This window comes from Calidris pugnax, unplaced genomic scaffold (genome assembly GCF_001431845.1).
Source record: "Calidris pugnax isolate Ruff unplaced genomic scaffold, ASM143184v1 scaffold277, whole genome shotgun sequence".
In the NCBI taxonomy this organism is placed as follows: Eukaryota; Metazoa; Chordata; class Aves; order Charadriiformes; family Scolopacidae; genus Calidris; species Calidris pugnax.
This window is the reverse complement of record NW_015091023.1, coordinates 21,214-39,352: the sequence shown is the minus strand read 5'-3', so window position 1 is coordinate 39,352 and position 18,139 is coordinate 21,214. Positions and strand designations below refer to the sequence as shown.

Here is an 18,139-nt window from a genome sequence, read left to right as displayed (position 1 = left end):
CATGTAATAAATATGAAAGTATTGCCAGTTGCTCACAATGTACTATTGACCTTGACGACTCCCTCCCTTTTTCTGCAATATTCTCTTTGACCATTGTTGCTTTTACTACTAAAATATTTTCTCAGTATCACTGTGTCCTGGTCTTATTATTGTCTTATTTTTCTCATTGGTTAGCAAGTTCTGTTCAAGTGTATCTTCTGTTTTCTTTCTACCGTCAAAGATACAGGGCTATTCATTATTATTCCTTCCAGAACAGTCTTAACTCCCTCAGTTCCTATTTCCTCTATGGATTTTGAATAATATTTCCTCACCTTCCTGTGCCAGTTCACCTTAAATCTGAATACTATTTAAATTCCTGAGTAAATATCACTGTACCAGCATGAAATAAAAGAGAGATCTTAAACTAACTTACCTTTATATGACCCAAGTTAAAGAGTTTAAGAATGCCCACACACAGTGGATTTAAATTCGTGCCCTAAACCAGTAGATTTTTTTTTATGGACACGGGCTGAGATCCCATAGACATGGAATAAGTTACTTGTAATGAAATATTGCTGTAGTTATTGCTATTTAAAACATAGGCAACGTGCTTCTTTAACTAGAACTCTTGTCCACAGGTATGAAATACCCATAAAAACAAATAAATAGTGCAACTTTATATATTAGAACATATTTTATACAGGCATCCTGCAGCATTGCTACTTGGCTAATGGCCAGCAAAACCATTAACAGCAACTAATGGCACAGAAGGAAATTTTCTTCCAGTCCTGTTTTCTAATTGCTAGGAAAGAAAGATAAAAATAGACTTTACAAGTTTGGAGGCCAGACTGCAAATGCTGGGAGAGCTCTATTAACTTCTAGATGGTCTATGGCTTTACAGTCTCTGAAGATCTGGCTCATTGATTCCATCAGAGGAAAGATTAGGAATGAACTCAAAGTGGGGGATTTGACTCCAGCTATAACCTTATTTTATTTGTGTTTTAGAAAGACTTAATTATTTCCTCCTAGTTCTAATAGAAAGTCATTAGAAATTGAATGCTTTGCTCCCTACTTATGACATGTAATTATATAAATGCTCCAGGAATTTTATAATATTTAATAAAGAAGTTGGGAGCCAATTTTAAGCATGCTTTTCAAACATACCATGACCAAATTGCATGGACTCCTCTTTTTCCTGTTGTATGTCTAATCCCTTTCCATGCCATTTCAGACATCCCATTAATCTTCCTCATCTCACAGTTTCTATCTGACCAGTTCCCCCAAACAACATGTTGATTAAATCTTCTTAAAGAGGAAATGCTGAATTTGCAGTTCACAGTAATTTCTCTATTTAATCTCCCTCCTGAGCCTCCCTTTGAAGATGAGACAGTATCCCTTCCTCATCTTCCTCTCAGATTTCCACTTTCCCTTCACCGCTGACCTCAAGTGTTGGTGCAGTTCACATCACCCACCAGCCAGTTTTGAAGATCCCACCCCCTCCGTGGATGTCCCACACCTCCATCATCCTACTGCATGCACCTATGTTAGCTCTGTGCCCTAAGGACTATGTCACACAGGTACTGATTTTGCCCTCAATTAAATTTAAATTTCATGTGGCAACTGGGTGACACACAGTGCAATTCAAGACCTGATTTTGTATGATAACTTTTTTTCTTAAAATAATGTTTTCATTGAGATTTATGATATGTAAATATAACTTGCTGTAGGATTGAGATCTGACACAATGCTGCTTTTGTTTAAAAACTATGTGGAGCACTTCCTCTTTTTGTGGAGCTGGGTTTATTTGTTGATTTTCAGGTACAGAGCTGTATTTCATTGCTTATTCAGTGTTGGTACAAAAGCCAAATCCTACCTTCTTTCAATAATGTGCAACTGCTTTCATTAAAGGAAGTTGTACAATTTCTCTGGCAGAAAGAGGAAATACAAATAGAACTTACATTCCATAAAGCTTTTTACAATTTCGGTATAGATGATTCATTGTGACTTGCTAAACATAAAACCTGCTAACATGAGAAAAGGGGAAAAAGGCCTTTTATTTTTTTCTTCTGGTGGAGCTTTTCAAATTTGCTAGTTTAGATGTCACCTGTCCTGAATCAGAAATCCATTGTATGAAATGTGAAGTCATAACTTCACTTAAAAGTTTTTTCTGGACCGGGACATACAAGCATTTAACAGTAATATATAAAAGAGAAATATAATAGTGGCACTGCTACCTCTTAATTCCTGCTTCTCTGAGTCTTACCACAGCGTTTACAGACCTTGAGTTGGGCAGCTAAGCAAGCTCTCAATGGGGGAGAGAAAGGGAGAGCTGAAGAAAGCATGACTGAACTTGGCACATTTCTCAGGTGTAGATTTGCATTTAGTGCAGCTATAAAGGAGGGCTTATGGACTTTTGGACTCGGATCATCCCTTTGAATAAAATCAGCTCACCTTTAGGTTCAAGACACAAATGACTGTCACTGCTGCTTCCATTTTGCAGAAAAGAAGTCCATCAGAGGAACTAGGTGTCTGGGATTTCAAACTTTATCCCAAAGGACTCAAGACCGTAGCTTCTTGCTTCTCCTACCACTAGGGAGACACCCTGTTGAGACTGGAGCATGGGCACTCAGAGCCAGTTGGAAGGTAGCTCAGTAGGAAGGCTGACAGGTCCCAGGCCCCTGCCATGTCCCCTGGTTCTTTCTGTGGGTTTGTTTTTTTTTTAGCAAATGCTTCTCCATACGACATATAGGCAGATACCCTACAAAAACCTGGGAGCAAAACACAGGGCCCCTCTTTGATGCTAGCCAGCTGGCTACAAAGTTAGGCTGCCTTTACATTTTGGCCCAGTTTTCTTGCTCCCTATGTGCAGTGCTGGTCCAGCTTCAGCGTGAAGAGTGGTCCGCTGATTTGGACACCCTCTGGCAATGTGGGAATAGGGAATGGGGGTTAGAAGCTCTAATGAAGCCTCACACTTGCTGAACCACCAGAGTATTGTGTACATTCTTGCCATCCCACATTTGCAAATAAAAGGCACCCAGCCTGCAGAGTCCTCTCTGGATTTGTACGTACCAGGATGCCTCCTTTATTCATCCCAAACAATTGTAGGTGGGTGACAGGTGCCTACATGTTGAAATTGGTTGAAGTAGCAGGAGTTATGGACCGTCATAGCAACTGACTTTAGGCATTTTTGCAGAGCCAAAACCTGAAATGCGAACAGATTACCAAGTGCTGAAAGTGTCCACTAAAATATCCTTTTGACTTAAGTACCCATTTAGGCATCTTCAGTGAAATTTAGGTGCCAAAAAAATGGAGTTTTTTAATATTTTTAACCATTTCCTAGAATATTGCAGATACTCTGAGGTGGAAAGCACTAAACTAATTGAAATTACCAATCTGGGCAGTCATGTGTCAAGCATGTCCTTCAGTGTTTCCTTCTTCTACGTGTAGGTCATAGCACAGAACAGAGGAAGGGATTATCAGCTTCCAGCCAGAGCATTACACGTGCTCAACTATTGTCATTTAAATCCATGTCCAAACTTCTACAAAGATCACGTTCCCCTCTTTCCTGCAGTGTTCTGTTGGAAAGAAAGCTTGATAAAAACATGTAAGTGTTTGAGGCTTCTCCGAGCCACTAAGTACCTTGATACAGCACTTGAAAGTGATACGAGAGCGAGTGCACAGGTCCCAAAAGGAAAATTGTGGTTTGATTCATATAAGAGCTTTGTTATTTTCTCTGGAGCAGTGCACAGAGGGCCCTAGAGATGCAAACATTGCTCTTCTTTGCTCCTCATATGGCTAATGGCCTGGCTGGTGCCATCCTTTCTGTCTCTTCTTCTGACTCATACCCTTCTCCTTCTCCCACAGCGAATCGAGACTTTGGCATTAGAGCTTTATTGTCTGCTCTGGTGAAATGATGCTGGCTCGTTGAATTTCTTCTTCGACCTGAAGGATTGGGTGGGCCTGCTCGTCTATCCAAGCGCGCCATTGGAATCAGCTCTTCCTGGCGGTACTTTGCTTCAAGTGGTCGTAGTCGGGGCTGGGGTCTGAACATTGCTGGATACGCAGTATCAGAACCACTTCTGGGGTGATCTGAAGGAAAAGAGACAAATAACTCATATCTTGAAGAAGAAAAAAGAGAGACACTGTGGTATTGTCAAGGACAGTTAAAAGGTATTCAATACAATATAACATTACGATTTTAAACCCTGGAGCCGAAGCATTTAAAATAATTACTATAGAATAGGAGCGCAGTCAAGAGCTAAAAATAACCTTAAATTTTTATTTTCATCCCAAAGCTGATGTTTAAAAGATTTTATTGATCTTACCTCTACCCTGAAATCCCAGCAAATAAGCACATTGAGCTATCTTTTAGTGCCTCGCAGAGCTGCTAAATACCTTCACAGGGCAAGAATGTTACTTTATGTAGCTTTCCATTTTCTGTGAATTTCACAAGTATACCTAGGATCATGGTTGACAAGCATTGTGAAACCCACAGCAGAAGACATAAAAGTGATGAAGGAGAAGACTCTAGTGCCACCAAAAATCAAGTTTACTGATCACCTGTGATTAACAACTGGGAAGAAAACAGTTTCACCTGAAACCAGGAGTTTGACTCCAGGGCACCTTGATTACATTGGGTGTGTCAGACCTGCTCCTACCAGCTTTCTTTGCCACAAGTACACAATAAAAATTTGCCTGCAATAGGCCAAAAACTGACTTTCTCATTCTCCTGAGTTTATAAAATATGCTTTTTTACTTTTCTTAAAGCCACTTGTCGTCTGACTATGCACTAGCAAATTGGTTAATTAATTGGCTCATAACAACCTAGGAAGTTTTGGGAGATAAATACAAAGGCATAGGAATAATAAAATTAGACTATTTCCTGCTTCAGTTAAAGCAAACAAGTATTGGATATAGTCACGCAGTGAAAATTTATCAAGTAATTGCAGTTTAATAATTACTGACTTATTTTAAGCTAATGTTTACTTCACAGTTGGCACAAAGTAAGAATGTGTGCACCAGCACTTGCCTCTGCCAAACAGGGGCACAGATTTCTTTAACAGCAGAACTCGCTTCTTATAAGCCATGTGGGCATACCACACTATAAGCAATAAAATAGGATGGGTTTTCTCAGATTTGAAGGGCTTCTACTTGGCCCTTTGGGAGCATCACTGCTACAAAGTTTGAATGATATGTATTGTCAAAGAAATAATTCATTTGTATGAATGGCAGAAAGAGCTGATAGGTGGTTTAAGCATCTATTTGTGGTCGCTTCTGGCCTCTTAGTTACTAAGCTTTCTGCACATGCTATATACAAAAGCTAAACCAAGCTTGTTGGAGGATGCTTGTTCCAGAGTGGGTTTCCAGACATAGGCAGAACATTTATCTCTGTTAATGCATATGTGCGTATATGAGGTTGTCATTCTAATTTCCTACATACTGAGTATTTATCTTCACAGTTCCCAAGAGCAGTTCCTCTCATCCTAACACAGTTTATGAGAGGAGTTTAGGGTTTCTTCCTGCTGTCAGAGACATTTAAAGTGGTATGAATTCTACACAATGAACTTAAGATGGAGCCAGAAGCTGGACCAAGATGACTAATTATTTTGATAGATCACAAGGCAGGCCTAGTTATTAGTGAAAAAGTACTTGCTTTCAGTGCTTCAGGATTTGCCACTCTCCCCACTGAAATAATATGCCTGATTGCATAGCAGAACTTGGTCCCTTAAAAATGTCTGAAATACTTTTAGATTTGAGGCTGCTGTGTAGGACAATTTGAATATTTTAGAATATCCCCTACCACAACACCCTGACAAACAGAATAGAAAAGAAGTCAGCTGTATTAAAAAAAAAAAATAATCCCCTCAAGTAACTTTGATTTTCCCCTTTCAATAGATCCTATGGGTTTCTGTTCTGCTGCTATCACACGTGAGTGCACAGCCCCAGGGGGATGGTTTGCCTACATAGATCTCTTTTGCTGTCATCTCTTTCAGAGTAAAACAGAAAGGGAAGAAAGAAAATAATTTTGCACCTGCAGGAAACAAACTTTGTCATCCAAGTTTTTGATACAAAAACAAATATTACAAAAACAAAGATTAAAAATATGGTTTCAAGTTTCAATCACTACAGCTATTTTTGCCAGAATGAAAACGAATTTTTCTAAAGAACGCAAATGCATTTCAGGTTCACATAAATGAACTCAGAAAGGAGTCAGGAAGATTACAGATGGAGACAACAATGAACATTCAAGTGTCCTAAACCTCATATTTTCTCTGACACTGTCCACTGTGTTTCTGTGGACAATTCAGTGTTGCTCCATCCCTAACCTCTGTCTCCATTCTTAGAGTGTAAGTGAAGATGGGTCTGCATTTTACCATGTACATATGATAACTTGAGACTGGCTGATAACTTTACGCAGTAATACCAGTATTATTACAGAAATGTTCATGGAGAGCATGCTGGGAAAAGGGAAGAGGTGAACGTCTGCTTGGGGACAGATTCTATCAGTATTTTTTGTTAGGTTACGTGATTAGGTGCTCATCTCCACAAACACAGAGGAGCCCCAAGGCACAAGGGCAGACAAGGAGGCCCCCAGTGTCCTGGTCAGAGGAATAAGTCTGAGCCTCTACCCTGATCCATCACAGGGGTGATCAGCTTCATGGACAGGGTGAGACCCACCACAATGAGCTAAAGGAGAGGCTGTCCCTGAGGCACCTCTAGAGTGAGGGTGCACATGGCAGTGCAAAACTGCTAGCAATCACCAAGCCAGAGTAGCCATTGAGTAGGATAAGAGGCTTGGGAACCATCAGTCTGTTACAGAGACTGGGGAGAGCAGCCAGACCAGTGACTGAAGAGATCATGGGGTCTGTGGTTGGCTACTGTTGAGGCCATAATCTGGACCCGGTACCAGAGAGACATGTTTGCAAGAGTGTGTCCCTCTGTGTGAAGCAAGGGGAGACCAGGGGATCCTGCTACAAGAAAGACTTGCTGTCCAAGGCCAGCTGCTGGAGTGGTCCACAGTGCGTGGGGTGGAGGAGCATCTGCCTCTGTGTGTGTGTGTGCACATGTGTGTAGGTTTGAGTATCGGCAGCTGCCATGGGACTGTGTCCCCAGGGACTCAGATGCGCAAGTGCCACCAAATGGGAAGACCAAGCATCCAGGGCCAGCTACTGGGCAGAGTGTGTATCCGAGGCCAGCTACTGGGGGATTCAGATAGCAGGTACATATATATAATCTTCCACTAATGGCCTTTCATCCTGATTAACCAGAGAGGGGACCAGGATGAGGCTGTTGGTGCCATTTGTGCTTGTGTGAGCACTGTCCCCTGTCTGTGCTGCTCTGGGGAAGAAAGGGGGTGCCTGTTGGGAATACCTGCCCAGCCTTGCTACCTGCGGGACCTGGGGGGCACGGAGCTGTGGCAGCCTCAGGTTCAGCAGCTCCTAACAATTTCACGTGGAATTGTGTCTGTAAGGTTGCAGGGAATGGATAGTTTGCTCTCTCAGGCTTACAGGGATGCCCTTGCGGCCAGGCCAAACTGCAGGGGTCACAGGATTATTTGTGCAAGAGGGAAAAAGAGAAAACTAGGCGGTGCTGGAACGAGACAGAAACTACTGCAGTAATGACCATATAAACAACATAGATAATAAAGATAGGAGAGGAGGGTGTAGCACATTTAAAGAGGCCAGGGCCTTCCATGGGAGTATTCATTTAGTACTGTCAAGTCCACTGAGCAACGGCAAGTTTCTTTCACAGCTGGAGCAGGATATGGAGTAAAGCACTTCCATTACCTGTAAAAGTAACACGCCTGGCTTTTCGTCTAGTGGGCTGGCTGGGGCCCTGGGGCAAGGAGAGGTAGCGCACCTCTGTGGTATTAGCCTGTGTATGAGACAGAAAGGGAGGAATGGTTATATACCTTTTCTGTTGTGCCTCTGCACCTTTACACCCAATTTTAGAGAGGTGTGAGTAAGATCAATGCTTAGCTTGTGTGGTTGAACTCGGTGTGAAAATGTCTGTGTCTGATATAATAGCCCTAACGGCTTTTTTACAGTCAGCAGAGAGAAATATGTTCTTCACCTTTCCTATTTCAGGTGGCAACTTTAAACAAAATTAATACACCCAGCAAAGACTTATTTCTCTTCCTTAACTGTGATTATCTCAGCTGTAAACGTCTATGTTATCCAATGCCTGCATTTGGTCATACAAATATTACTGATTGAGAGCCCAAACTGTCAGTGCAAGCTGTCAAGGGCTTTGCATTAGGCCTTTTGTGATTATACTATGGTTTGCAGATGCCGAAACAATTCAAGTTACATTATTTTACTACTTGTAGCCATAATAGCTGATTTCTGGCCAATGTATACAGGTAGAACATAAATATGTTGCTGTCCACATGCTAAGCAATGCTCTTTCTTCTTAGGTGCTGCATGAAGACATTGGGGAATATACCATTTAATTTTTTGCAAAAAAGCATATTCAAAAGCGTGCCTCTCCTTATTTACCGAGAAGCAGAGGTGTTTTTTGCATGAATAGTACTTTACATAACAGGTACCGGTCTACCCCAAGGCAAGCTGTTTCCCTTCCTGCAGCTCTGTCTCAGGCTGTGCTGGCGGCGGATGAGGATTTCTTGGGCTTCTCTCTCATTTGTGTTGGCGGGCAGGTTGTGTCGGCTGTATGTCGGTGCCTGAAATAGAAAATACACCCAATTGATTTTCTTTACACTTGTAATATGAATAACCTGTGCAGTCTGGTTGATCATGGGGCCGCAGGGACACCCACTCCAGCTCACCAGAGCTCCTTTTGGTATCACATGGGCACCATGGACTCGCCACAGGTCCCTTTGGTATCACATGGAAAAATGCAGCCTTGCACTAACCTCACTGCTGCAGGGCAAGATGGGAAGAAGCCTGAACATAGCTTTAAGTCTTGGACCTCAATGGCTACATTTTTATGCCATTTTTTATAGAGTCATGCCTGCTCGAAGCATACCATAAAAATACCCACCTACACAAGGCTGCTAACATCTCTGGGATTGTCCTCCCTTTGTCAGCCCTCTTCTGATCACACAATTGGGACTTACAGATCTGAGGCAGATCCCGAGAGAGACAGATGGTTAACCCACCTCTGAGCCTTGGTACTAATATTACTGAGCCAGGAGCAAGTTGAAGGTGTCCCCGGGAGCAAAAGACTATGTTAAAAGGAGTACATCTCCAGAATGAGACACACAGCTGAGTTTCCTTTCCATACTTGGACAAACTACACCTTAATGTTACCCTAAAAATGAGCATTTTTTAGGACAATCTTTTTAATTTATCACATACATCTAGTGATATGAGGGAAATAATTATCTACCTTAAAGAGAAAAATTCACTGAAGTTTATAAACCCTCTTAAAAAGCAGAACCTGATCTCAGTCTCACTTGAAAGGGTCCTTGTAAAGTTGTTCTGCTGAGCCAGAGCATTACCAGGCCTTCAGAACTGAAATTGAAGTATTATAAGCCGCATTATTTTACTTCCTATCTTTCATTTCCGAAAGCACACAGTTCTCAATACCACATAGAAAGTGACTGGCGCAAATAGTCATTACTGTAATTGATTTTGAAGAGAGAAAGTTCATTTCAGTAATCTAAGAGGCAGCCATATATGCAAATTGTTGCTGGTAAGATAAGAAATTAATATTATAAGGATAATTGGCCATGGCAAATCAAACAATATTAGGGATGAATATCATATTAATAATGACACATTTAAATGAGAAAGGCCTAGCATTTTCTAGCAAATTTATGTTACAAAAATTAGCCCCATTTATCTGTGTAGTTTCAAGGTTACTGTAATACATTCTCTACCACTCATTGGTGTACAACAGCACTCAGTTGCATATTCTGGGCCCGAGATTGGACTAATTAGATGTGATACACTGGGCTGCATCAGAATCAGCGCAAACCGTTGCAAAGCAAATCTCCGTAGAGGTCTTATCACCCCCATTTTATGGGGGAAAAAAAGCCACAAACACATAAAGTGAAGCACCAGAGGAGGTGGAATTTTTTCTGCCTTTCCCTCCCTGTGGCAAGGATAAACTGTTGCTGCCATCCAGACCGAGGATTTACCCGCCTCTCAGCTGACTTTGGGCCACCCTTGTCACCGCTGGCCCACCCACCTCCCCAGGGGAATTTCCACTGCTGCTGGCCACCTGCCAGCCCGCTGCCTCCCACCAAGCCCTGCATCCCTCCCTGGGTGCCAGGTAGCCGTCCGACAAACACTGGTCCCTCTCACTGCCTAGCAGGGGCACGTAGGTCGGTCACCCAGCCGGCCACCTCCACCCCCAGGCTGAAGACCCGGGACTTCAGGCTCCCTCGGGGATGTTTGGCAGCCTTTGGGAAGGTGGTTTCTGAGTCACAGGTCTCTGTGCAGCGAGGGAAGCCTGACCTCTACAGCTCATGCCCAGATTTTCCTGGCTTTTCCTGCTGCTGTCAGGGTGAAAAGCTGATGGAAAAAAAAGCTGCTTTCCCTCTTTCCACCCAGGAGAGAGCCCTGAGCCAGGGTTCCTTCCCTTCCCCATCCTGCTCTCAGGTCGGCATGGCTGCATGATCAGGGCTCGTGTTTCCCACCAGCGTGACCCCCCTGGTGCTACCACCCACCAGCCGTGGCTACGATATGGGGAGGGCAAACAAGAGTTTTCTTTCGGTCTGCAAATAGTGAGCGATAGCAGGTCGCTTACGCACCCTTTGTCGCACTTGATATAGATTATGTGCCAGGACATCTCTCATGGACTCCACCTCTGCGGGGGAGAGCCTATGTACACGCCAATTCCTGCCACTCCTGCAAATAAAAGAGAAGTTTAAATATGATATTAATGAGTTGATTAAATACTGTTCCCAAGCATGGTTTCTTTTTAGCGCTGGAGCAGAAGGCTATGACGAGCCTTCCGATGACCCGTGACACCACGAAATCATCCAAAGATGAATTAAAAAATAGCAAATTTTGTTCTTTTCTCGGTTTTATCAATACACTGGGGTAGTCAGAATGGTCTGTCATATACGTGACAGCAGAAACTCTTCTTTTATTTTTCAAAGCTTCATAAGGAAGTTGGTATTAAAGGATTAGATTGGCAACAACCAGTTGTAGATTCAGGAGAGCACTGCGAGTTTCTTCCTCTGTCTGAATACATTCTCCAACATGGTCTAGTGGTCTGGGCCTTATGGTCCTACTTGTTTTAACTCCTTTGAGAAAGTGCAGCAAATCCTTAAGAAGTGAAGTACATGCTGATGAAGGAGTCCAAGAGATCTGCCTTGTGGTGAGGAGAACGTATAGGGTTTCCTCGGTACTGAGCCTGTTTCTCCATTTAAAATGAAAGAACTAGCTAAAAGATAGCCGTCTTTGTGTTTTTAACAAACTGGGACAAGAAGCCCACAATAACTTGTAGCTGCCTGCCCTTTTCACCGGCAAAACAATGGCCAAAGGCTGCTGCGAAATGTTAACTGATTTTGCTAAATCGGTCAATCTGCGTGAGAGTTAGCATTCGCCTAAATTCCCAGGAAAAGAAAGAGAAACAGATAGTGATCATCCGGGATGAATCAGTCTGAGTTTGTTTTCCTGTCTCTGTTTTTTTCCTTTCTTCATTTTTCTTTCTTAACTTTTTAAAAAAGAAAAAAAAAAGAAAAAAGAAATTGCAAATCTTTGTTCTCAGCTAAGTGATGTCCTTAAAGTGGTGTCTGTAAATTGTGCAATTAAAGAATGGATTATGATTAATGTACAGTATTGCTAAAACTCTGTGTGTATTTATTTTGTAATCCCTCTAAAATAAATATAAAACTTTTAACGACAAAGGGAGGTGAATTCAAGCTAAACTAAGATTATGCTGTAAACATAGGAAAAGTTGCAGTTTGCAATTACGGCTAATTTAAAAAGTTTATGACCGTTGTCTGCTATAATATCTATATGAACATGAACATCTTGAAAACTTGTAGGACCATAATGAGCAGCCTGGATTCTACATTTTACTCTTACTGTCAAGTAGACGGTAAGCACTGGTGGCCTGGTTCTGTCCAAAGTCCCTGGAATATAAGAATTAAATCCTGGTATATTTTAAGGTTTCAAAATGTGATTTCAATCTGCATCAGATCAAAACTGCGATCTGCCAAATTTTTCATCAATTAAAAAGAAAAAGAGAAAATGGCAATAAGTTAAGGAGCAGTGTTCGAGGAAGGGCTGTGATAACCAATAGTTTAAGTATCTCGCTGAGGCATGAGACAGCCATGAGTCTGCCACTCAGCTATTGGCAAGCCAGAGTGAGAGAAAAAGGACTGCCTTTCTGGATTTGACCAGAAATCTTATCTTGGCCCTGATAAATCCTTCCTAACAAATGTTTAATTGATATTGATCAATTCTCAACAACAGCAACAACAACAAACCCAAGTATTTACCAGCAGAGGAGAAAGACCATCACCACCACCCAGTTCCAGGCCAGCTGGGCTTTTTGGTTGGTTGGTTGGTTTTTCCCTTGCTTTCAGCTCTCAGAGATAGCACTGAGAGGATCCAGTGATGCCACCAAGTTTCCCAGCTTAGGGGTAATGCACCTTTATTCCATACTGGATCTGGCATGTCCTAGGCTGTGGGACAGTTAAGGTAAGCTACTTTCCACATCAAGGAAACCAGTCTCTGCTGACGGCAGCCTGTAGCTGCTGTCCCTTTGGGCAAAAGGGAGACCAAGATACCAGGGCACACCTGGGAAAGCAAACATAAGCACAGCCTCTGGGGATCAATGTCAAGTAGTGGTATATAGAATGCAGGCTTGGCTCATTTGCATAATGCAAATTGAACTGTCATGGTTGATGCAAGCAGTGTTGAGATCATAGCGAATAACTGTCTGTCTGGTCCTCTCTTCACTGAATGTCTCCACAGGGTCTTTATACCTTACAGTTGGCAATAAGATAGGGAAAGTGGTGAGCAGAACTCCACTGGAAAGATACATCATATCATCCCTTTGCTTTTCCAGTTGCATATCTGACCCCCTCCACATTCCAGCACAGAAGTGGCCTGTCCTAAGTCATTTAAAGGCTTACCATTTTGCTCTTAAAGTGACTAAAATAAAAGAAATAAAATTCCCTGAGTTTCAGCTGACCTGGGATAACAAGAGAACAAACAGCTTGAAGATAGCCTGTATTGTTCTGGAGCACAAATAAAAAATGTGTATTCTTTTCACAGGATTAGACATTAACCTACCCAACCAGTAACAATGCACTAGTATGGTAATAAGGAACAGATCTCTTTTACATTTTTCAACATTGGAAAAGGCCTTTCAAATGAACCCAAAGCAGTTTGGTATCTTACCTAACCCATAAAGCAATCCTTATTAAAACTATTTCTTTGTTCTTATTGAAACTTCCAGCATGTTACAACAAAGCACAGCACAGGAGATATGTTTGCAAAGAAAATACTGAAATGACAACATGCAGTTAAAACTGCCAGTCTCTCTGTAATAAGTACCATGACAGTATCTCTTTCTTCTTTAGACATAGATAGTTGATACGCGGAAGAATTATAATACCTTCCACAACCTTGTAAGATTATTTTTTATATATAATACATATAACTTTGAACTTTGTGAACTCTCCACCGATCCTCACTACTCCTGTGAAGGAAGTACCATTCATTAGGCACAGCTCTTGCACAACTGCACCACCACAAATGACAACACGGCACTTGATTCTGATCCGTATTATACTCATGCATTCTAAGATTTGCTCTTACTAAAGTCAGTATTGCAGTAACATGAAGCCAACATTAAGTAAGCTCAGCATTAAACCATCTCTCTCTAATGGGCAAAAAACAGCCATGCAAACACAGTTTTGATAATATCTGTTTGGCTCTGCTTTTGACATTTCTATCCTTATTTCTAAGGCTTATATTCTCCAAAACATCATAACAAAATGATCTATTTTCATTCAAATGTGGATTCTTTGTTGCACAGTCCATGGGCAAATTTCTCCAGTCTGCACTGGAAATGCTTAGTGCCTATTGGACTCCCAGTCCACCTGCAAGAATCACACCAGCATGAATGCAATTTCTAAGAATAATGCTAATTCACAGCAATAGAGATCTGCTTTGATTGTTACAGAGCATTTCCCCTCACGTGCCTAAAGGCTGAAGGACTGATCAGAAGTGCTAGTGAGAGAGCTTTCTCACTACTCTGGCACCACAAATATTGCTTTACATGCCATATGTTGGAATTTGATTTCAATTTTCTATTGCTTATGACCAGATTTTTGTATCCTAACTGGATTGCTTTACATGCCATATGTTGGAATTTGAGTTCAATTTTCTACTTGCTTATGGCCAGATTTTTGTACTGAAGACAGGGACTTTAGGTACAAGTTACTTCAATGATAACAATCAAACAATTTATAGATACATTTGGAAACCTTTTAGTCTTAAGCAGTTTCACATAATTGCTCGGGAGAATGGACATAGAAAAACTGCTGCATTGGCTCAGACCAAAGATCCAGCAACTAGCTCGCTATCCTGTCTCCATCAGTGCTCAACAGAGGACAGCTATCAAAAAGAGAGCTGGGAAAACACGTATTTTCCTAGAATGCTTTCACAGCCTCCAAGAATCAGAATGTTTCTGAGCCACAGGCTACACTTTGATTTTTGAAGTTGACACTTCATTTTTAAAAAGGACGTCTCAGTAAGGAGAACCTGTGCACCAGAGGTTGATGCACAGAAAAATTCTATTACATCCAGAGTAGAGCTGGAAAAAAATTAGTCCATCATATCAGCTGTTTATTATAGGATATATTTCAATCTAAATTCACCATTCTGGAGAGAATTTCTGAACTACAAGAAAGCAATATTTCTTATATTCTCTTTCCCTCAAGAACTGAAGAGGAATGTGGGTTGATTGCCATAGATTGTCTACCAACCTTGCACATTTTCTCTTGGCTCAGAACAGTTAAGGGAATACAGCAGACAGAAAGGAGCCTGTCAGACACACAATCTTTTTTTAATATAATCCATTCAGCAAAGAATGATTCAGAAAGAAAAGGGCTAGGTCTTATGCTGCATGCTGACACCAGTTTCAAGAAAGCAGATAAATCTGGACATGATTAAGCCAAAGTTTCAAGAGAGATTTTAATTCAATGTCTGGATGGTATTTGGACTTTCTGGGGTGGGTTGAGATGATCATTCAAAAAAGGAAATATGCTGGGCCCTGACAGAAGCTGCTGCAAAATGGGGAGGGGTTGAAGGATGCAGCAGCAGAGAGCAGGCAGTAGCAGGAGCAGTGGCCAGTGGGAGGCCAGGAAAACATTTGTGGGGGCAAGTGCCACTAGAAATACCCACAGTCTGGGCAGTAGGTTGCAACGTGAGGATAAATATATGCATAGCATTAAAGTATGCAGGAGTGAAGATTTGTACAGACTTCTCTCCTAGAGGGTAGTTCCCTCAGTGATGGCTCTGGAGATCCCACCATTTTTCTCCCCTGGTCTGTCTGATGCCAGGTTGCATTACTGTTTCATAGAATCATAGAATCGCAGAATGATTTGGGTTGGAAGGGACCTTTAAATGACATCTAGTCCAACCACCCTGCAAGGAGAAGGTACACCTTCAACTACATCAGGTTGCTCAGAGCACCGACCAACCTGACCTTGAATGTTTCCAGGAATGCAGTACCTACGCCTGACCTTGAATGTTTCCAGGGATGGAGTACCTACCACCTCTCTAGGCAACCTGTTCTGGTGTTTCACTCTTCTCATTGTAAAAAGATTTCTCCTCCATATCAAGTCTGAATCTACCCTCTCTTAGCTAAAAACCATTACCCTTTTTCCTATCACTACAGGACCTGCTAAAAAGACTGTCCCCATCTTTCTTATAAGCCCCTTTCAAGTATTTCCTCCTAGGAGAAGTATTCCCTCCCTCTAATAATTTTTGAGTCCCTTCTCTAAACATGCTCCAGCACATCCATGTCTTTCCTGTACTGAGGGCTCCATAGCTGGACACAGTACTCCAGGTGAGGTCTCACCAGAGTGGGGCAGATGGGCAGAATCATATCCTTTGAACTGCTGGCCATGCTTCTTTTGATGCCGCCCAGGATGTGGTTGGCTTTGAGGGCTGAGAGGACACATCGACAGGTCATGTTCAGCTTTTCAGCCACCAAGTCCTTCTCCACAGACCTGCTCTCAATGATTAATTGGACAAATTTGGTACAGAAGTACCAAAATATGGCAAGACAGTTTGAGGGACTGCAAACCGAAGTAGGTAAAATTACAAATGCTACAAGGAAATCTGCTCTCAGCAAAGAATTGATGAGAATAATGGAGTTGGGACTTGTGCTCTAAGCAATGCTGCAGGTCCCTAGGCACCTAGCAGTGATGAATAAAACCAGCTGGCCAGCTAAGTATTGAGTATGGCCACCTTGAACCACTGCTGTGATTTAAAGAATCCAGAGTGGTTTCTGCACCTGACTCATGACTCCTCTTCAGAACTGCCCATCACTGAACAGAAACAGAGAAAATGTTCCTGGTTTTAATTTTCACTCTGTGAATAAAAAACCAAAGTGCAAATAAGATGAGCAACAAATTGCCAGCACAAAACAGCAACTTCTCTTTTTATAACTGTCTTTATTTTTTTCTTACATTTCTATTTCCTCATTTGTTCCCTTCCTTCCCTACTCTGCAAAGGGTCAGGGGGTCAGTACTCACTGTAAAGCAGCTGAAGATGATTTTGAAATTTTCATGCCACTCTCAGCCATCTCTATGGCCAGTTTTATCTCCATCTTTTTGTACAATGACACAATGCTGGATTTGGGCTGGTGTTCCCGAATCAAGATTTTCTTTAAATACTTATTGTCAAACTTCTTAAATCTGCAAAACAGATATTAAAATCAAAGTGAAAAAAAAAGGAAATGTGTTTTTATTTCTGTGGTACAAGCTGATCTTTATTCAAACACACACATATAAAATTCAGTGGTGGAAACTGAATCCAAATTGGAAGCACCTGTGGACTCCTGAAGGCCTAGGGAGTGGAGACCTTTAGGGGCACATTTGGCATGGTCTACTGCTCCACGGAGATTGTGAAGCCCACCAGACAAAAGAAAGAAACAAGCTGCAATCAGAGCAAAGAAGAGGGCTGGGTGTGTGTTTGCATATAACACCACCACATTTGTCAGAAAAGAATATGGCCAGTCTCCATGCTTTTGTACAAATGTCGTATTCTAGTAGGGCATAACAGCAGCAGCTGCTCTTACAGTAATCCTGGCCTATTCAGCCAGCCACCAATGAGGCTCTAAATGGCCCGGCAGTTACAGTAGTTTGGGCCCATTATGTTGCTGATAATTTTGAATCCTGACAATTAGAGCAGAGAAAATACATTTCTTTGTATTCTGAATAACAGAGAAATTGAATGGACCACAAAATACTATGTGCTCGCATGCTGCAGATTGTAAAATACCACTAATGTGTTGCATAATTTGAATGTGAATGTGTGTGTGCTTTTTGGAACAGGTATGTGCTTTCAGGCAAATGTTTAGCAGAACAACAGCAGATCTTCTTATACATTTCTTTCAAAGGAATACTTTACCACAGCAAGGTAATGTGCTCCACAATTCTGGGAATAGCACTACAGAGCTTGTACATTTTTTCTTAACAAAGGCTAGTTTTTATACATTAATAGCAGAGATAGGTACATAGATGTTTCCACTTTTAAAGTTTTTCTGTCTGTTCTGTCTGTTTTTCTGGAGTGTCATCCCTTAGGTAATTAATTCTGATATACATATGCTAAATGTCTTTAAAGTTGTGTGGAAAAGTCTAGGGAATACCTCTTAGTACAATCTTCTTATATTAAAAGTCTTCACGTACAGTGTGTTTTTTGAATCTGCTCTTGAAATGAAACGCTACATTTATGGCTAGTTTGGACAAGATTCTCTTTTCATAGCTGTTGCTTCAATGTGGGATAAGGGCATAACATTTTCTCACAGACATGTGTAAATGCATCTATTTCAATGGAATTAGTGCTGCGACAGGGATTTGCACAGACAGTGGTGTGGTCCCAGCAGATGTCCTAAAGGTATATCTGTGATACCCACTATGAGAGACAAGAGAACTTTTTAGCTTCTGGGTCCAGGTATGTGCCCTAGCACATGCCATCATTACTACTCATTGGGACAAGAT

At 41.6% G+C, this 18,139-nt stretch overlaps 1 protein-coding gene across 1 annotated transcript in view; it reads right to left on the bottom strand.

Moving 5' to 3' along the window:
- Nucleotides 1-1,748: 1,748 nt before the first annotated feature.
- Nucleotides 1,749-18,139, bottom strand: part of SLC9A4 (solute carrier family 9, subfamily A (NHE4, cation proton antiporter 4), member 4) — a 35,984-nt gene continuing 19,593 nt past the window's right edge. Inside the window, 6 exon segments of the mRNA XM_014955848.1 lie at nucleotides 1,749-3,943; nucleotides 3,945-4,068; nucleotides 7,767-7,854; nucleotides 8,528-8,659; nucleotides 10,697-10,793; nucleotides 16,673-16,834. Of these exon segments, the coding sequence (XP_014811334.1) occupies nucleotides 3,862-3,943; nucleotides 3,945-4,068; nucleotides 7,767-7,854; nucleotides 8,528-8,659; nucleotides 10,697-10,793; nucleotides 16,673-16,834 (685 nt within the window). The 3' untranslated portion in view covers nucleotides 1,749-3,861.